This window comes from Talpa occidentalis, unplaced genomic scaffold (assembly GCF_014898055.3).
Source record: "Talpa occidentalis isolate TD23 unplaced genomic scaffold, MPIMG_talOcc4v2.1 talOcc4.4, whole genome shotgun sequence".
Taxonomy (NCBI): Eukaryota; Metazoa; Chordata; class Mammalia; order Eulipotyphla; family Talpidae; genus Talpa; species Talpa occidentalis.
Genome location: NW_023604295.1, coordinates 6,760,311 through 6,778,349, shown reverse-complemented (window position 1 = coordinate 6,778,349; position 18,039 = coordinate 6,760,311). Strand labels below are relative to the sequence as shown.

At 44.3% G+C, this 18,039-nt stretch overlaps 1 protein-coding gene across 10 annotated transcripts in view; it reads left to right on the top strand.

Annotated features, from left to right (window-relative positions):
• Nucleotides 1-18,039, top strand: part of ITSN1 (intersectin 1) — a 177,139-nt gene that overhangs the window by 103,856 nt on the left and 55,244 nt on the right. For all 10 annotated transcript variants that reach the window (XM_054700299.1, XM_054700298.1, XM_054700300.1 and 7 more), the window contains 5 exons: nucleotides 3,675-3,802; nucleotides 6,406-6,635; nucleotides 8,234-8,355; nucleotides 14,380-14,627; nucleotides 16,292-16,451. In XM_054700299.1, the coding sequence (XP_054556274.1) occupies nucleotides 3,675-3,802; nucleotides 6,406-6,635; nucleotides 8,234-8,355; nucleotides 14,380-14,627; nucleotides 16,292-16,451 (888 nt within the window). The remainder of the gene's footprint in view (nucleotides 1-3,674; nucleotides 3,803-6,405; nucleotides 6,636-8,233; nucleotides 8,356-14,379; nucleotides 14,628-16,291; nucleotides 16,452-18,039) is intronic.

Genomic DNA, 18,039 nt, shown 5'->3' with positions numbered 1-18,039 from the left:
TAAATGACCAAATTAGCAATGAATTTCCTAGTTAACTGCTAGTTCTTAAGCCTTTATTACTAGGGCTCCTCTTACTAATTAATGTTTCGCTCTTCACAAGCCTCTATGCAGTGAAGTATTTATGAAAAGCATCCCATACATACTGTTCAGAGGAATGCTTCTATATTGCAAGTAATGTACCTCATGTAATGCATATATTTTTGAGTGTCTCTAGGACCAAATAAAGGAAAAACAGTTTTTAAACCCAGTGATTCTGTGTCCCTTTCACAGCTGAAGAGCTGTCTTTAGTAAACTTGAGCGTGAGCACTTTCTCAAGGCAGAAATTATTGGATCTTCTTGAGAATTCAATTTGTCAATCATATTGCTTTTGAAATACTTTGGCTGTTTGCCATAGATGTCCAAAGATGTTTTCTGGTACAAATATCTTAATTCTTTAGGGGGAAATAAGTGACTTTCCCTCTTGATAAAGGAAGAAAGTTAAAAGCAAATTGATTTTCATGTATCTTAACTAATATAAGACAGAATCTTTATTTACCAATCATTTCCTTATTGTGGTTCATAAGATATGTTTTTTGAAAATCAAATAAAAGCTCTACGCCTGACAGCCCAGTTTGCATGCAGTTTCCTACTATATGGAGCCAGAGTTTATTCCTATTATACCCAGTTTGGGAATTCTGCTATGTATTCAAATTCTGTAAATATTATTGATGATAAAAATCTTTATTTTATATACACTACACATTTTATAGTAGTTTTATTTTTCCTATAATTTTTAATATGTGACTGAGCCTTCTTGCATGCATGTATACTGTTTATTATGAAAGTTGTTATATTTTGTGGGAAATAATACTAAGTTATTGTGCATTCTACCTAATGCAAAACATCATACCCTTGAATAGAAGAAAAGGCAACAAAAGTTGTGCCAATGCCATATTGCCAGACAAATACCCAGACAATAAATATGTGAGTATAGTTACTGATTTTAGGGAAAAAAGTTAGTTTTAGGTCTTCCTAAAGAATAAAAAACTGACACGTGATTCTTAGTAATTCCCTATTTCTCCTTCAGTTATTATCTTAGCTGTGACAAGATTTAATAGAATTTGCAGGGTCAGACTGATCACCAGGGAAAGATAAGACAGTTCATGAAGTGATGTTTTCTTCGCGCCTTCTCCAAATAGTCCTTTCATTTCCAGCTTAAAGAATGTAATGACACCAGATTTGTCACCTTACAAATGCTTGCCCTGTTAAAATGAAAAGACTACTATAGTTGTGATTGTACTTGAGTTTCTTAAACATGTTAAAAAGAAAAGCAAAGCAGCCCTCTGCTTGCAGGGGAGAGAGCTTCGGTCTCCACAGCCTCTATTAGAGCCTCTGTAGGCAAGTCTTTAACTAGATTGGGGCATATGTTTCTTACATTGTATAGATTGCCTTCTCAGAAGTTCAGTTTTGTTTGTGTTTTAAGTTTATTAGCTTAGAAAAAATAAAGTTTCTGCTTATTTTGATTCATGCCATTTTAAGTCTGAGGAAGACTTGGAAGGCCTGTTTCTGTACAGCATCTTGATTTTCTTGCCATTGATTGTGTATCTCAGCAGTCTTTGACTTAGATGAAGGAAATAATAGAAAGGCTTTGCAGTCTCCACATCTGGATCATAAGATGCCAGAGCCTTCTGTTACCTAATGTGAGATCTGTTATTTCATGGCTTCTGCAAGCTCCCTGCCTTGGAGGTACTTGAAGCTGCGGCTCACTTAGGTAGTTCCCAGAGAGGCAGAGCTAGCCTGTCCTGTAATGCTGTGGTGCTCAAAAATTAAGTGCTTTAAACATTTTAAATCTTATTGCATATATTACTTTTAATAATTATTTATAAAATTGTCATTAGCTGGAGTTTTTCCTGTAGATCCTTTTTTTTTTTTTTTTTTTAAGATTTATTTATTTATTTATACAAGCACTGGGTACAGTCAAAAGCGTGGGAGGGTGAGAGAATTCACCAGAGCCAGAGCAGGGAGCAGAACAGGCAGACTGATAAAGAAGTACACTGCTGAGGGGAGCAGCGGGCGGCAGCAGAGGTCTGCGCACCATGTGGGACCCTCGCCCAGTGGCCGGGGATCGAACCGGCGCTGCAAAGTCTGCATGCAGCTTCGCAGCCCAACACTCAACTGCTGCATCACCGGGGAGGCCCTGCTTCTCATTTTGTAGCCCCTCCTGCAATGTTACTAGCATTACTTCCGTCTGTCTTGACTTTGTTTTTTGTAATCAATTTTTTTATCTATCAATCAACAACCACTGTTAGAGCCTGGTATAGAAAGGAAACATGCAGTGAGTGTATTTCTTTGGTAAAATGAAAAATCTTCATTTGTGCCCAGGTCTCCCTGGCACATTTGGTACATCATGGCCAGCATCTGTCTAGCTGGCCAATGTGAGTATGAGTAGTACTGGTTGTTAGTTACTTTGACTATTCCCTGTCTATAGATACATTCCTTCCCCTACCCCTACGTTAAGCAAGAATTTTTTTAACAAATGACAACACAAAGCAGGAACTTTTAAAATAAATGATAATGTTCCTGAACAGCAAACTGAAATGTTACCCCTCCTCTCTCATTTCTTAGTCCTTTTCATTTAATTTCAGCTCAGAGTTATTTTGCTTACTGGATATACCTTTTTGGTTTATTCCTGTGATAAGAATAAAACCCTAAATAAAAGAGACACTGAAATAAAGAACACATATTTATGTGATGAACATTGTCTAAGAATTTCACAGATCTTAATTCTAAAAGAAACCCTGAAAGTTGTCTACTCCGCTTCAGCTTCAGGCCCGAGTCAGGGACCTGGAATTAGAATCCAGGTTTCTTTGTTCCTAGTTTAGTAACTTCTAATTATACTCGGTTGCTGCAAATTATCCTTTCTGAACCTATTTTATACATTTGAAGATGAAATTTTAAAGTAGGAAGAAAAGGCAAATCTGAGTTTTTTTCACTTTTAAAGGTTCTCAGGTGGTGAACAAATGTCTGAGTAAGCCCATCCCTGTCTGTGAGGGGCCCACTTTTGGGTCCCTCTCCTGGAACATTAGAGTCTATTGACTCTCACTCCACTGCAGTTTTCCTTTTCACATGCAGTTACTAACGAGCTAAGGGAGCAGATTCCTTGTAACTATAGGAATTGGCTTGTTTTTTCCCATTTCTCTCTGAAAGATCAAACCTAAAATATTAACCAGATTTTCCACTCATTTGATTAGAGAATACTATTTATGCTTGATTTCAAATTACTATGGAAAACAATACTGCTAAATTTTTTGACAAGTTTGAGTTTTACTTCCCTTGCTATGACTGGGAGAAAGCGAATGAGAAATGGAATTCTTTTTTCCAGGTGTTGATCTGTGTTAAAACTGGTTAAGTTTCTTGTTATTGCTGAGTCTTGAAGAGTGTGGCTGCTCAAATGCCCTTTGCTAGAAGTTCCTTTAAAAGCACATCATGGAAAATGGTGGCATGCATCAAGGCTACGAAAGCACACTCTTGAATGGCTATGGAGATTAGTCATGTCAAAATGCAGAGTTGTAGAATTTTCCAGATTAACGTTTTTCAAAATGTTGTCTCTGCGCTTATGTTTCCCATGAGGAAGTGTTGCATGTTGATAAGCCTATCACCTCTTGGACAGGAGCTGTTTTCTTGATTATTTACAGGAACTAAGAGAAATACATAATAAGCAGCAGCTCCAGAAACAGAAGTCCATAGAGGCTGAACGACTGAAAAGGAAAGAACAAGAGCGGAAGATTCTAGAACTGGAAAAACAGAAAGAAGAAGCCCAAAGGTGAGTCTTGTCAATGGCTTGTGGGGCCCTCTGGAAGGAAACTTGAGTTTTTACCATTTTTTGCCTGGCTTCTCCAAGTACCAGAAAGAGCTTTCAGTGGTGTGTGTGTGTGTGTGTGTGTGTGTGTGTGTTGGGGTGGTGTACAAACACATGTTGTAAATAAATCTTTGCATAGGTAAGTACCCCCTGAGGTTTTTGGTTAGTTCCCAGAGCTCCCCCAAACTGCTACTATGTGGATAAATGGAATTATACAAGGAAATTGGGACACTTGTTATACTCATTTGCATGCCAATGACCAGAATACGTTTCCAGTTCACAGCCTTTTAATAGCAGTGGTGGCCAGTGGCAGGGCTTGGATTAGAGCCCCAGCTTGCTCCCCACCCTGGGTTTCTGGGGGACTGACTGTGTGCCCCTCCCCCACCTTCTTGTCAGCTGCAAATCACACTTGACTACAAAAGGAGAGCATTTGCTGCTGCTGGGGAGACAAGCACATTCTTGTCTGAATTACTTGTGTTTGTGGGGTTTTAAATGTTTACTTGTAACTCTGCAGTGAATTGTAGAAATGTGTTTTGTGACTTTTGGTGTGTCTGATTTCATTATTGGCTATTTGCTTTTAGAATTTCATTTAGTTTTAATGCCATGAGACAAAAATGACCAAGTCAGCAATGATACAATGATACAGTGTAACTTATGGAATTTGGTTATTGAAATGAGATGAAAAAGATAAAGAAGGAAATGCTTGAGGAAGTCGCTGGTGATAGGGGCTGAGCTGGTAATCTGCCCGAGCCAGGCATGTTTTCTGGTGGGTCTGGATAGTATCCTGAAGCTGGTGGGTTTTTTTGTTTGTTTGTTTGTTTGTTTTTTCATGCCAGTAGGTGGGTAGGAAGGATCTCAAACCAATTTAGAGAACTATTTTCTCATTTGATTGGGGGTAGGACTAGAATTACGTGCCAAGGATTCATTTCTTGGAGGTGTTTGATTCATTAACTCCGCCCTTTATCTTATCTTCAAAGTTTGTAAAATGCTTTGAATATTCCCACTCTACTGCACTGAACTTTCATATCCCCGAAGAGGAGACACAAACACAACCTACCATAGTTAAGAAAGGTTAGTTTTTCTGCATGCAGCTTTACAGATAAATAGTACCCGGAATTTAGCTTCAGAAATGACATAGTCATTCACAAGTGGTGACCTTTAGCAGTGGGAAATGTTGGGCAAATTTTGTTCTGGCTGTGTTGTTATACAAAGCAGTTAAAAGCTCTCTCCCTCCAAAACGTGTTTTTTATGTTTTCTTGTTTTGAAAACTGTAAGTAAAATGTTTAAGATGTAAGCTAAAACAAATAGCATTACACATTCACACAGAGCAGAAATCGAACGCCTAGCTTTGAGATGGAGCAGAGGTGTTGTATTTGTTTCTGTTACGCGCCCTTGCCAGGGTCTTCATGCCAGGAGAAGTTCTTGTGCACTGACCTGGGTGCGGCTTACAGTCAGGCTGCCTGGGCTGCTGCTCTGGGCAGCATGCACCAAGTGACCTTATGAGGGTAATGATGGGACTAACCTACCTGGTGTGAAGGTTCAAGTAGTTAGTGTAGATGGGGGGCCAGTTACTGTCCTCACTGGAGCATTTACTGTTGTACACTAGTTTCATCCAAAGTGTGATCAGCTAGAGTGTTTCTGATTTTATAAAATGTTATGAGTAAGAGAAAAATCATCCCCAGTCTTTCTTTCTTTTTTTTTTTTTTTAAAGATTTCTTTTTTAAAGATTTATTTATTTATGCATACAAGAGCTGGGGGTACAGGCCAGAGGTGTGTGGGAGGTGGTGTGTGTGAGAGAACTCACCAGAGACAGGGGGGAACAGAACAGGCAGATCGAAGGAAGTACACTGCTGAGGGGAGCAGCAGGCGAGTCAGGAGAGGTCTGTTGTGCCATTTGGGTAGCTCCCTGACTGGCCTGGACTCGAACTTGTGCTGCAGAGGCTGTGGACAGCTTCACAGGTGGCGTCTTAACCCCTTGGGCCACCAGGGAGGCCCATCTGTCTTTCCCTCAGGGTTCCAGGTGGAGGCCATCTTAGTTTTCTCCAGTTGCAGGTAACTCTGTCAGCTGCTTTGAAAAGCCAACGCAAAGGGGTTGAATTCAGTCAAACTTAAGAGGAACTGTCACTGGCAGGTGGTGACTAACTCAGGAGTTCAGAACAATCTCCTGCGCCCAGTTTGGGGCACTCATGTGTGCACAGAGGTGTGGTGTTCCCTCAGTGATCTGCATGGTCATGGGCTTACTGAAGCAACATTTCATGCGCGGTGTTGGGTGGGCCTTCTCTTCGGGTTGTCACCTTCCTGTGTGTTTCACGACTTGCACTGTGCGCTGATCTACCAATTTTCAATTGAGAGGTATTTTTGTTACTCTTATGACCACTTTATAAGATACATGAAAAACTTCATTTCCCTCTGCGTGGGGGCCCTGAGAGCCCTTGTTTCCTTGGTGCCGAGGGCCCCATCCCTGAGGTCTAGCGCCCCCTGGCTCCACGGAGACTTTGTGAGGAAAGACACAGTAGCAGTGTTACCGGGCGTTGCTTCCTGGCTGAAATCGAGCGTTTTGTTGACAGACGAGCCCAGGATAGGGACAAGCAGTGGCTTGAGCACGTGCAGCAGGACAATGAACACCAGCGTCCCCGAAAGCTCCACGATGAGGAGAAACTCAAGAGGGAGGAGAGCGTCAAGAAGAAGGACAGTGAGGAGAAAGGCAAGCAGGAAATGCAAGACAAGCTGAATCGGCTTTTCCACCCACATCAGGAGCCAGGGAAGCCGGCTGTTCAAGCCCCCTGGCCCACCACAGGTATGAGCAGCCAAAAAAGAACTCTCGAAAATAACTCACTTGGCTTCTGGGTCCCCTTGAGATGCGCCTTTATCCGATCAGGTGCTAGCTTGGCTCCGGGAGCACTGGAGAGAATGCCAGTCTTTTTTGAGCAGTGCAGCTGTTCCTTCTCTAATTAGATAGCTGCTTAATTCTTCTTCTTAGGCCGCCATTACCCAGGAATCCAGAGGTCTTTTGCAGAATTAACAGTAGGTTCGTCTGCAGAGAGACCCAAAACTTCCCTGCCAAAGGCACCTGCCAATTCCCCACTTGGTTATTTTCCTGGGAATAGCTCACCTCCTGGGAATAGCCACAGGATGTGGCTGCTTCTCCCCGAGCCCACATGGATGTCACATTCACTGTCTCCAGCCTGCACTGTCTCAAACTGGTTTTTACCTTTTGAAAAGTGTGACTGTTCTTTGCCCTTTGATCATAAATTGCCTCTTTAAATAGTGAGAAAGGAAAGACTTTGAGATAGCTAAAAAAAGGTATCACTTATATCAGATGCAAAGTAGAGTGTCTTTTTAAACCTCTCCTGTGGCTGTGTGACATTGCACTGCTCTGCAGATAACGTGCAGCTGAACAGAATGGCTGCTTGTTGCTTCCTATGACAGAATGTGTCAATTTGACTTATTTGGTCATCACTGTGTTTTCTGTGCTACGGTATATAGGAAGAAAAGAAACCCTCTAGTCCATAAAGGTTTATTTGCTTTCTGTTTGCCCAGTGGATCTGTGAGTCACAATTTGCCTACACCCTCCTTGCATTAAGCGGCACAGGTGGTCCAGGCATCAGGCCCACACGGGAGTGTGCCCAGAGCAGGGCAAACAATGTTGTCACACTTGTTTTTGACCTGAAAACAACATTCCCATTACTTGATCATAGGCACTTAGTTAAAATCTATATGCTTCCTCTGGGGAATAGATACAGATTTTTTTCTTTCCATCTCTTGGTGGGGCGTTTCTCCCATCATCCAGCCCAGGCCACATGAAGATAATGCCCTCCCCTCGCTGCTTGTCAGACAGAGAGCTACCTGTCACAATACTTGCTGCAATTGGGCAGAACATCTCAGGGCCGTGACTACTTGTTGTTAACCAGAATTCAAAGTGCCCCTGCTCACCTTTATTTCTTAAAATACTGTTTCATGAAAAAGCTAAAATACTCTCATCTAGGGTTTGTCTTTAGACTCATTTTTCCCAAGCAAGTCTTGCTGATTCAGATTTGGGGTCCTGTTCTAACTGCTGCATTGTGACTCAATGCCCTGGGTGGGGAGAGGGGTCACTGCTTTGCAGATGCTGGGGCCTGAGTCAGGAGGCAGCAACTGGGACCGAGACAGGTCATAGTGCTGACATCCGATGACCCCTGTTCCGGAGAGTCTTCCAGTCACCTCTGCATTTGAGTGGCGGCGTCAGCGCTGGCTCCTCTCGGGCATTAGGCAAGCTTTTCAGAAATCACTTAAATGGATGGAAATAGTTCAATGTTGGGCAGGCAGTAGAGGAGATGTTCGGTATTTGGCTTGTGATCATACATTTGTGTTACATGTAACATTTTTGTGCCTTTTCTCCAATTTTTTTGTCCACAGAAAAAGGCCCCCTTACATTTTCTGCACAGGAGAATGTTAAAGTGGTGTATTACCGAGCGTTGTATCCCTTTGAGTCCAGAAGTCATGACGAAATCACCATTCAGCCCGGCGATATAGTCATGGTAAGAAAGACTCTGGTGACAGTGTGATGTCTGTTGATAAACTATTGTACTTGTCAGATAATCAAATAACCTAGCATCTGGGTCTTTGACATAGAGGTTCAATCTCCTTCCATTTAAATGAAGATGGCATTTAAAAATATATGGTATATCACTTTAAAATGGAGTTATTAGAGAAGATGTGTTACCGCAGCCTAAGCATATTTGTAAATCTAAATGTCCAGTAATCTTAGAGCCGAGATTACTACTTCTACTCTGTGCACAGTCCTGTACGAAATAGCTTTGAATGCAAAGTACTCTATCGTCATTTCCACAATTGCCATTGATACCTTTTGTATGTCTGGGTGAAAACATCTTTTTCCAAACTCTTAATTTGTGTAAGTTTTAGACTGTGTGAAAAGTAAAGCATTAAATACAGTTCATCTGCGTTCCCACTCTGTAAATGACAGCTGAAACTGCTCCGAATTTTGCTTGGCTGCGTTTTTTTTAATTATAATACTAATTACATATAATCTTATAAATGTAACTAAAATTGCAGTATCTAATTTAAGAAAGGATAAAGCAGTGTGATTGACCTCAATTATTTTCTAAGAGATCTAGTTATTAACTGAATATTAGGAGTTTTAGAGGTGGTCAAACTTTGCGTTGTTGTTAGCATTGTTTTTTAAGGTGGGATTGGTTCAGAACCTTAAAAGAACTAAGAAAGCTAAGAATTAAGACAGACATGTCTCGTTCTAGGATGAAGTACAAAGGGCATTTTGCAGGGCCCTTACTCATACATCTTGCACACAGACATCATATCTCTGTATAGAATGTACAATATATTCTCTCTATAGAATATATTTAATGGGCCAAAATATGCTCAGTCCCCTCTCCTCTTGTTTTCTGTTAGTTTTTGTCTCTGGTTATCATGGCTAGAAATGAGGGCCAAAGGCCAGAGGGCCTAGTGCTGAGTGCCTGAGATGTGCCTGGGGCCAGCTAGTTCATTCCTTACAGACAGAACTGCTGGTAACTCAGCAGGGCAGTGCCAGGCGACTGCTTCTAGTGGCCTGAAGCTACTTCCCTCACAGGGCTGGCCTGTCACACAGCAGGCACGCCCCACCCACGGCGGCTATCTAAAGCATGGCAATAGGTGTGACTTCCCATAGATGCGCTTCACTAAGCCATTTGTTACATTGTGAAAAAACAATGGTAATGTTTTTGAAACTGAATTTTGTTGCAACACAAAGTGGGGAAAATTAAGATAAGGAAATGTTGCCAAATGTTACAATAAGGAAATGTTTCAGATGCTCCATCTTTTAATGAAACAAGGTTGCTATATTTTGGAAACTGGTCTCATTACAGTGATACTGAGTACTTTTCCTCCCATTGAAGGGCTGATCAGGAGACTAGACTGGACTAGATGAATAGAGTTGAGATCTGCTGTAAGAATAAAACATTTCATTAAACATATATTTTGCCTTGCTTTTCAAACCTTTGCTTTCCTGGTGGAGGTTAAAGGGGAATGGGTAAGTGCCGAGCAACTGTCAGGAATCTGCATTTTATTACATGTGTTGTTTTCTTAAATCATGTTAATTCTGTGTAAGTACACATATCTTTGGGTGTTGTCATGGCAGTACAGTATATTTTGAGCGTGCACAGTAGGCTGTGCTTAAAAAGGAAAGAACAAAACAGCATTGTGGAGGGGCTGCTCTGTGAGAGTCCTGCTACCATGTCAGCTCTCTGTCTCAGGCCATCGCCAGAAGTCAGCCACAAGTAGGTTAAATTTGAAAGATAAAATTCTACAAATATTTTTGAAGGAGAGTTTTGGAAAAATTTTCTGCCTAAGAAATGTCTTTCTGTTAAAAACCGGAAGTGGTAGATAACAAAATGGACAGATTTGACGACACACAAAAAATTAAAATTTCTATATTGCAAAATGCATGAGACAGAGGGTTACTATTCATGTTGCATAAAGACTATGAAAGGTTACTATGAAGACAAGCCACAAGTCTTAGAAAAGTTGGCTGAGGCTATGAAGAAACATTTGCAAGTGAAGTAAATTATTTTAAAAAATAAATGAAAAGACACTTCATGTCATTGGTGCTCAGGAAAATAGAAGGTAAAAAATGAGATAGCACTTTTCTCCTCACCCGAGCATGTTTTAAAGTTTGGATATTATCAAAGCTTTGTCAAGAACGTGAATATAATATATTTGGTCTGTGTGGTTGTATGCATTAGCTAAGCCACTGGGAAGGCAGTTTGGCAGTGCCTCCTCAGATTTAAAATTCTTGTTCTCTTTGACCCAGAAATCCTGTTATTTCCCTCCACTAGACTAGGGAGGCCAGAGACATAGGCGCAAATATATGTGTACATGTACATGCACAGGTGTATGTGATGGGTGTTCATGCAGCACTGTTGGTGAGAGCAAAGCAGGAGCAGCCAGCGTCCCTGCGCAAGGTGGCTGCTTCAGCAAGGGACGCACAGCTCAAGAATTGAGTTGTTGCACTAGTGAAAGGGAACAATTTGCCGGCTTCTAAGTCTGAACTTTAGAAAACTTTTACTCTCCTCATTCAGGAGTTTGGGGGAAAACCTCATAGCATGCTCCCAGCACAGCCTGAAGCAGTGCGTGCTCGCGGGTCAGTCACTGTTTAAACCTGTTTGTTGTCTAGGTTCTTCGTCTGGCTGGTGAGGAGAGGCCATTTCTGCTCCTTCTTTGTGACAGGCCAGAGGTGTTAGAAATATGAGTGCTGTCTCATGTGGGAGCCGGGAGGTGGGAGCCGGGAGGCTTGTGGACATTAGAGAGACAGCGTAGAATCAGGCTTCAGCTACAGGCACTTGAACCTGACCGCTGCCACGTGTGTCTGTGTCAGTCCCTAGTGCAGCGTCATTGCTGAGCTTCCTAGACTAGATGGGACCCTACTCCCAAGAGGGTGGCAGAGGATTTGGGCTTCCCTCTCTGAAGATGCCCCGAGAGGCGCAGGTGCTGCGAGGTGAAGCAGTGGGGATGGTGACACAGAATCGTGTTAAAACCAGTGTCCCTAATATTTCAACACTTACACATTTGAGACTTAGAGCTCCCCACAGGTGAATGTGCTGTATTTAGAGAAAGTCTACAGGTAAAAGTCCATGTGACAGCCAGCCACGTTTCAGGGAGGTTGGTGTCTAGCTTTCCTGGTTCTGTCCTAATCTGGTATAATATTTTCGCATGGTCAGATTGGTATTTTGGTAATGTTTCTGAAATCTAAGCAGAAGTATTTTTCTCATTTTCATTTGAGAACCTAGTGCTTTTACTATGTAGTCCATTTAATGTGAAGCAGGAATCTGTATTGTATCCTCTGAACTTTAAAATTAGTTTATTCAGTTATTAAAATTAATGGGTTTCTGTAAGACCAAACCAAACCCACTGAGACTATCGTCTGGTCAAAGTTGACCAGCGAATTTCCTTGGGTAAAAGTGAAATGCTGATTTCACTATTGTCGGGAAGCATGGGAGGAGCTCTTGTTTGCACAGATAAGAGGCTGAAGTAGCGCCCTCTCCCTTCCTCATATATAAACAAGCACCTGGCAGAGGTGCAGCCTGCATCCTGTCCTGGTGGGGGCAGGGCTGGGGGTGTAATCAGTTACTGTGGTGTCAGCTGGACCTGCCCATAGGTTGAGACATTCCTTAGGGCTTCAGATCCAATTCTAGGTGTCAACCAAAAGTCTTGTTAACCAGGTAAGACCCTGTGTCTCAGGGCAATGACAGATCATAGGATATCCATTAAAAAAAGCAACTGACGTGTGAGAAGATGTAACTCAGACAGAGCAGTAGGCTCTGTTTGGGATCGAACTCCAGCTCCTGAGAGATTGCTACTGGTGAGAAGGTGAAGCCAGAGGACCTAAGGCACCAGACAAGTTTCTAGAGCAGACAACCCCTGAATACAGAGAACCAGAGATTGTTACCTAAAGTGAGGCAAAGACCAGGCTTCTAGAACAGGACAAAAGCTCAGATGAGACGACAGCATAGAAGTGATAGCTGGTACAAGAGAGGCGGCTTAGTGAAGTCTATCATGAGACACCTCTCTGCTGGGCACTGTTCCAGTTTCATCACAACAACTGCTGAGACAGGGACTGTGAGTCATGCTGCATCCCGCAGTTTGGGCCAACGACAGACCAGGTACACATGCTGTGTCCATACACTCTGATGCTCGCGCACAACGAAATCACCTTCCCACACTGAGCCCTGTCTTTACGCGATGCATTATTCCCATTTTATAGATAAAGCAGCTGAGGTGCCAGGAGATTCAGCTGCCCTTTGTCAACCAGAGAATAAATGTAGATCTAGTGTTTAAATAGTGGCAATTTGACAGCAGAGCCTCACTCTTGATGTTTGCAGCTTCTGGGCTGAGTTTTTGGGTGTGTGGTGCAAGCTCCTAGCTCACACCTGCTTGACAACACCTTTGAATTGAAGACCCCAAGCTTAGCTGTAGGATCTCCGGGGAGTCAGGGAGGGGAGAGTGGTAGTGGCCCTCACTACCCCTGGCCTGAAAGTGACCATGTTTTCAGTGCAAAGCAACTGTTAAATTGTGTCCCCAGATCACCAACAATATAAATGAAGGACAGGCATCCGGCCACTTAGGCCTAGCATAAAATAAGATCCAAGGAAGAAAATGTCATCTTAAATGCTCATCTAGGGAACAGTTGGGGCTGCCCAGAAAAAGTAAAGTAAGAACAAAACAATGTGGGGGAGTTGAATGAAAAGTGGCTAATGTGTTCACATCTGATAGAAGTGTGAGCGGGAATAACAGAACTGCAAAGCCAGAAATAGAACCCGGGGAGCAGTGTTGCACTTTATCTCGGGGAAGTCCTCTTTGGAGAATTCTCAGCTTTCAAAACTGCTTTCTTCATGACAATAAGGCTTCCCTATGGTAGGACAGCAAGGGATTGTCCCCTGCTTACTGTATTCAATAGTAGGCCATGTCCACCCCCATGCCAAGCATTTTTTGATTCCCACAAGCCAAAATAAACCTTATACTATAGTACTTACTCTATGAATACAGATGTTTGCTTTTGTTTATTTTTTTAACCTGAATATGTGAATGGATTAGGAACATGACATTTTCCCAGCATATTGGGAAATAAAAATAAGGTCTCTGATAAACCCTTATTTAATTTATAGTAATGAAAATGATTTTGTAATTGTAAATGTAATTGTGCTCCAAAATCATTCTCTCATTGCCCATAAAATAGTGGGACTAGCTTGTCAAGATAAGTAGAATCATTTTGGTGATTTGAATGAGCCTTTTGCATCAGAAGAAAAATAAAATAGAAACATTAGGAGACCTTGGTGTAAGGCACAGCCTCTGTGACATTTTTAAACAGGAGAATTCCGTATTCTCATGTACTTTGTGAAATTAAAGTTCAATACATACACAGAAACACTATAGGACCCTCATAAAATTGTTGTAAATAATCTTCCTCAATTTTCTCATCATGTGTCTTAGAGTTTTTGATGACCTAACACAGCCCTCAGCTTTGCTTCCTGCTTTGCTGTAGAAACCGTCTGAGGCTGTTTTGTTTTTTAAAATCTTTTCTTGTCCTGACACTGAATAAATACTGCTTAGTTACTAGAGATCTTTAGAGTACTAAATTTATGTTGATTACACCCTTTGTTTGTAACAAACCCAGGACAGATTATTTTTAATAATATGATGACTTCGTAAGTAACGAAGTCTGTCTGTCTGTTAATTCGAATAGCTCTGACTATTGAAGCCGTGGGCCTTTAGTCTTAGGCACTTTATCTTAACTGCTATTATTAGAAAAAGAAGAAAAAAAAAACCCAAGAAAGCACAGAGTTATAAGGCCTTGAATTACAGCCCCCACTGTTGTTTCAGAGTTAGTGTTTAGAGCGCTCTTCCCAGACACCTAGACTCAGAATGTGCGGGAGGAACGTCTCTGCAGGGCAGCAGGCCGGCAGTCCGAGGCGGGAGCTTAGATGCGCGGCGGGCTGGGTGTCTTCACGGGCTCGTTTAGTGCGGCTCCCACTAAACCCCATCATCTCCTGCAGGTGGACGAAAGCCAGACTGGAGAACCGGGATGGCTTGGAGGAGAGTTAAAAGGCAAGACAGGCTGGTTCCCCGCAAACTATGCCGAGAAAATCCCAGAAAATGAGGTTCCTGCTCCAGTGAAACCTGTGGCGGACGCCGCCTCCACCCCTGCACCCAAGCTGGCTTTGCGCGAGACCCCCGCTCCTCTGGCTGTGACCTCTTCTGAGCCCTCCACGACCCCCAACAACTGGGCCGACTTCAGCTCCACGTACGTTAGGCATGCTGTTTCTGATGACTCGTGAGACCCCAAGTTAATAACCTTTATTTTTTTTCCTCTGCATGTTTTTGTAGTTGGGGTTTCTGCTCTGCGTCAGGAGCTGGCCCATGTGCTGCCAGTGCTGGGTTGCCTCCTCTGAACTGGATTTAACTCTATCCTTGCTCCTCAGTGCTTCGCCCTGGTACAAAATAAAGCCTGATACCTTGTTTTGCTCCATAATTTGTCTGTATCTTTCATTTTTGTGGAAGAAATGGAGAAACCCAGTTTCCTCACACTGCCCAACACCCACATCAGTCAGCACATATTCAGAGCCCCTTCCTGCATGTTTGTCTGGACAGAAAGAGGACATGAATTCAGTCATGTGTTTAGGGATGAGATAGCTGTTTCCTTTAATGTGTGCTTCTTTCATCAGCCTTGTACAAATGACCGGGGGAGTGAGGAGCTGTGCATATGTGGCCTTGGTCAGCAGGAAGCAGTGTGAAAGTGGAGGTCTGGAATGAGAGGAGAGGTGACCGCCGTCACTCTCTGGGTCCGTGATCTGGGAGGCCATGTCTAAAAGCAGTTTATACTAGCGTCCAAGGGAAAGTGACTTGAAATGTTCTGAATTATTTTTCCAGTGTAATCATCTTGCACAAGAAGCAAATTGAGGGCAGGGAATCAAAACGTAAAGCTGGAGAAAGATGAGGTGGGTCAGCGGAAAGAAAGGAGCGTCCCAGCCAAGGGCAGGAGCAGGTGGAGGGATGGGTGTGAGGAACAGCAGGGTTTCCAGACTAGGTTTCCTTATAAAAGGTTGAAAGTGTTGCCAGAGGCCCTCGCTACTCTGTGCTTTAAAAGTAGCCTTTCCTCGGCAGGATTCCAAGTTGAACTCTCCCTTCATCTCTCGTTCTTGATCAAAAAGTTTTAACTTTCTAAACTGATGTTCAGGCTAAAATCGAAGACAAATGCCACGTGTCCCAGGATTCTGCTTCTCTGTGGCTCAGTGGGTGGACCCCTCCCTCCATAAATGTATGGTGTGCAGCGCGACCTGCCAGAATCTCAGGCTTCTTATTTTCCAATCCCAAAATCGGGGCATGCAGGCTGACCAAAGTATTACTTTGCTTTTCAAATTTGTTCGTGATGTAAAAAGCAAACTGCACTTAGATCTGCATTCACACAGATGTGTTCATTTAAAATTACCAACATCTGCCAATGAAAACCACCCCCAGGTCCAGGATGTGGCCGGGCACTGGTGGTGTGAGGGAGAGTGCCAGAGACGGGGTGTGGCCGCCACACTGGTGGCTTCAGAGGTGGTGTGTTGCTTCTTTTTTGCTGATTGTTATTACCATTGACAGTGGTGGTCACGTGAGGGTGTTTCTCTGCTACTCCTGAGTTAGCATGTGTTTCCCATGCCAGTATTTTTATAACCCTCACGATATACCCAGAGAGGCAGAACATGGTCCCCAGCTGGTCAATGTGGAAATCCAAGTTCAGAGCGACTCTGCTCACTTGCCTGAGGGCGGGCACAGACGCCCATGCCCGTCCAGTGCTCTCGCCGCTCCCCCTTGTTCTTGCTCTTCTGAAAGCCCCCACGTGCTCTGGGTTTGCATTTACTGTGAGTGTAAAGCTGGCGTGTCAGCCGGTCCCTGCTACTAATGGTGGCCTGCTTTTCCTTCCAGGTGGCCCACGAGCACCAACGAGAAAGCAGAGAGTGATAACTGGGACGCGTGGGCAGCCCAGCCCTCTCTCACTGTGCCAAGTGCTGGCCAGTTACGGCAGAGATCGGCCTTTACCCCAGCCACGGCCACTGGCTCCTCGCCGTCGCCTGTCTTAGGCCAGGTAAAAACAGCGGGGGGCGTGTTAAGGCCTGGCGTGCTCTGGTGTCTCAAGAAACACAGCAGATGCTTGTTGACGTGTCGCTTGGACATAAGTCTCAGTGTCTGTGTCTGAGGCAGAGCGGGATCCAATTCACATTTCCTGGTGACCTTTAAGGAGCCTGGAGTAGGTGGTGCAAGTGAAAGCTCCAAGGAGGCTCCGCTCCCACTGGGGGAAGGGGTGGGTCAGGGCAGCTTGGCTGAAGAAGTGGCATTTGAACTGCACCTCCAGCAGTGGGGAAGGTGGCACTTAGGAAGTGGAGAGGACTGGCATGTCAGGCCGAGTGCTATAGGGAGAGGCAGGAAATCGGAGTGTGTTTAGAGAGCATCGGGGGTCGGTCCACTTGGCTAACCCGCTGAGTATGCGTGGGCAGAGACAGGCTCACTGCAGGTGAACGGGAAGCTTTCCACGCCCTGCTCAGAGGGAGTGATTTCTGGAAGTACAGAGGTGATTATTCTGAATGTTTCCACTTTTATTTACTACAGTAAAGATAAGGGGATGAAATTTCTATCATCAATCAAACCAAGGGCAGATGCCCACCTGGTAGCCCTGGGGCCAGCACCATTTCCAACCCGAGGACAGCTGGGTTGCGCTTGTGCGCTGGCAGGTTCCGGGGGCACACGAGGGCCGCGATGCCAGTTAGAGGATAGGGTCGTGAAAAGGCCTGTGGGAGCAGAAAGAGAGGCGAGAGGTCTGGGACTGAGAAGAGCCGACCTGAAGAAGAAACTGTTTCCTCGTGGGAGCGGAGCCTTGGTTTTAGGTGGGCTATATTTCAAGTGGAAGGGACACATCCACAGAGGTGAGGAAGAGCCAGGCCACGGGGATGAGCTCCTAAGGAAACATGCTCCTCAGGAGCTCTCTGAGGGAGAAAGAATGTGGGGAGAAAGTGGGAACGCACAGGGCATGTGCATCCTGTGACCTGGAAGCAAAGGAGCAGCCCTCACCTGGCCGGAGGAGCTGCTCCCCTCGGTCCATCCTGGCTCAGCAGCTAGTGCTCGTCTCAGCCTCTGCAGCAAGGAGAGCCGGGGAGGAGGGGCTGGGCCCAGAGAGGCGTGGCGGTGCTCCCGGTGTTGGAGGTGGTGGTCTGTGGAGGCGGTGGCCGGGGGCACAAGAGAGACCATTTGGCAGGGGACGGCAGATGGCACGGGGTGGGGGGAGAGGAAGGGATTAGTGAGAAAGTGGAAAGATGCCTGAGAGAAAAGAAGGAGCGGAGTGGAGGGAGGGCTCCGAGGAAGGCAGGAGCCAAGCAAGTTGCCAGGGGAGAGAGGAAGTGAGAAGTCAAATGTCAGAGAACAGCCTCAGTGTCGGGGAAGCAACATGCACAGCTCAGAGGAGAAGAGGATTTTCTTCTGGAAGAGGCGGTGAAGAGAGTTCGGAGAAGGGTAAAGGAGGGCAGTTGAGGCTGAGCTCTGTCCTCAAGACCTGCACCGTGCAGCATGCAAGTTGCAGTCCTTCAAAGAAGAGCGCAGAATTGCTTGACTGAGTTTAACCTGAATCTCTAGCTGGTCCTTGCACGCCATCTTAGCTTTTCCCAGTGACACTTCACAGCTGG